This window comes from Nestor notabilis, unplaced genomic scaffold, assembly GCF_000696875.1.
Source record: "Nestor notabilis isolate BGI_N333 unplaced genomic scaffold, ASM69687v1 scaffold16241, whole genome shotgun sequence".
In the NCBI taxonomy this organism is placed as follows: domain Eukaryota; kingdom Metazoa; phylum Chordata; class Aves; order Psittaciformes; family Psittacidae; genus Nestor; species Nestor notabilis.
Genome location: NW_009914455.1, coordinates 2061 through 3397, shown reverse-complemented (window position 1 = coordinate 3397; position 1337 = coordinate 2061). Strand labels below are relative to the sequence as shown.

The 1337-nt window shown below is 52.5% G+C and overlaps 1 protein-coding gene across 1 annotated transcript in view; it reads left to right on the top strand.

Moving 5' to 3' along the window:
* Positions 1–499, top strand: part of PPCDC (phosphopantothenoylcysteine decarboxylase) — a 15478-nt gene extending 14979 nt beyond the window's left edge. Inside the window, exon 5 of the mRNA XM_010023677.1 lies at positions 358–499. Coding sequence (XP_010021979.1) covers positions 358–443 — 86 coding nt within the window. The 3' untranslated portion in view covers positions 444–499. The remainder of the gene's footprint in view (positions 1–357) is intronic.
* Positions 500–1337: the final 838 nt, after the last annotated feature.

The window sequence follows — 1337 nt, the reverse complement described above, 5'->3', positions numbered from 1 at the left end:
CTGTGCCAGCGCCTCAGCACCCTCACAGGGAAGAGCTTCTGCCCCAGAGCTCATCTCAGTCTTCCCTCTGGCAGGTTAAAGCCATTCCCCTTGGCCTGTCCCTACATCCCTTGTCCAAAGCCCCTCTCCAGGTTTCCTGGAGCTCCTTTAGGCCCTGGAGCTGCTCTAAGGTGTCCCCTCCAGGAGCCTTCTCTTCTCCAGCTGCCCCAGCCCAGCTCTCTCAGCCTGGCTCCAAGAGCAGAGCTGCTCCAGCCCTCACAGCAGCTCCGGGGCCTCCTCTGGCCTCGCTCCAGCAGCTCCACGTCCCTCTTGTGCTGTTGTGGTTTCACTGTGTGTGGTTTTGCTGTTCCCTTGCAGGTCAAGGTGCCATGGCAGAGGTGTGGACCATTGTGGAGAGTGTGAAGAGGATCCTGGAAGAACGGGGCTTGCCAGCACAGAGCTGATGTTTGGCACATACATTGTGTTTGGTGCCTCTCTGATGATGTGAAGATAAAACCAAGTGCTCTTCAACCAAAGGAGTGAAACAGTTGCTTCCAGCTGGTGCCAGCCTCAAATGTGGTTCAGTGTTGCAGACTCTCCAAAACCAAAGCCAAGGACATGCTGCTTTAGCGTGGGAAAACCCTGTGGTATCTCACAGAGAGGGAGCAACATTGTGCCAGGCTGCTCACCTGGTATTTCACATTTCCTCTCTGAGGAGGCTGCGGAAGGAGTTGCTGCTGTATTTCAGTGTTTCCCTCAAGAGCTGCTGGAGAGGAAGGTGCTGTGCAAGCCCTGGCCATGGGGATAATGCTGGTCCCTGCATGGGGACATCACTGCTCTCCAAAGCCTGGGCTGTAGCTGTGCTGGCTTCACGTTTCCAGCAGGAGTCACTGTCCAAAAAGCATTTCATAGACTTGTAGAATCATAGAATGGTTTGGGTTGGAAAGGACCTTAACATCATCCAGTTCCAACCCCCCTCTTGGAACTTAGTAAAAGAGAGCTTTTCACTCTGCCCCTGGAGAATTGCCTCATGTAACTGCTCTGGGGGATGTTTGCACCTCACGTCGTTGCTAAACTGTTGTGTCTGCATGTGGTTCTTATCAGAGATGGGAAAAAATGGCCTGAAAGAAGCTGTTTAGTCCCCAAATCAGCTTTTGCTCTTTCGTATGTGTTGCCTGGATGGGGCTGCAGACATCAACCATGTACCAAAATGCCCATCAGAGTGCTCCAGTCAGGAAACGAACAGCCTGAGCCCTTGTGGAAGGCCGTGGTGGGTGTATCCCAAGGGAATGAAGTCAAACTTTGCCAATGGTGGTCCTTTTCAGCTTGAAAATTAACCGACTGGCATGAAAGAAATT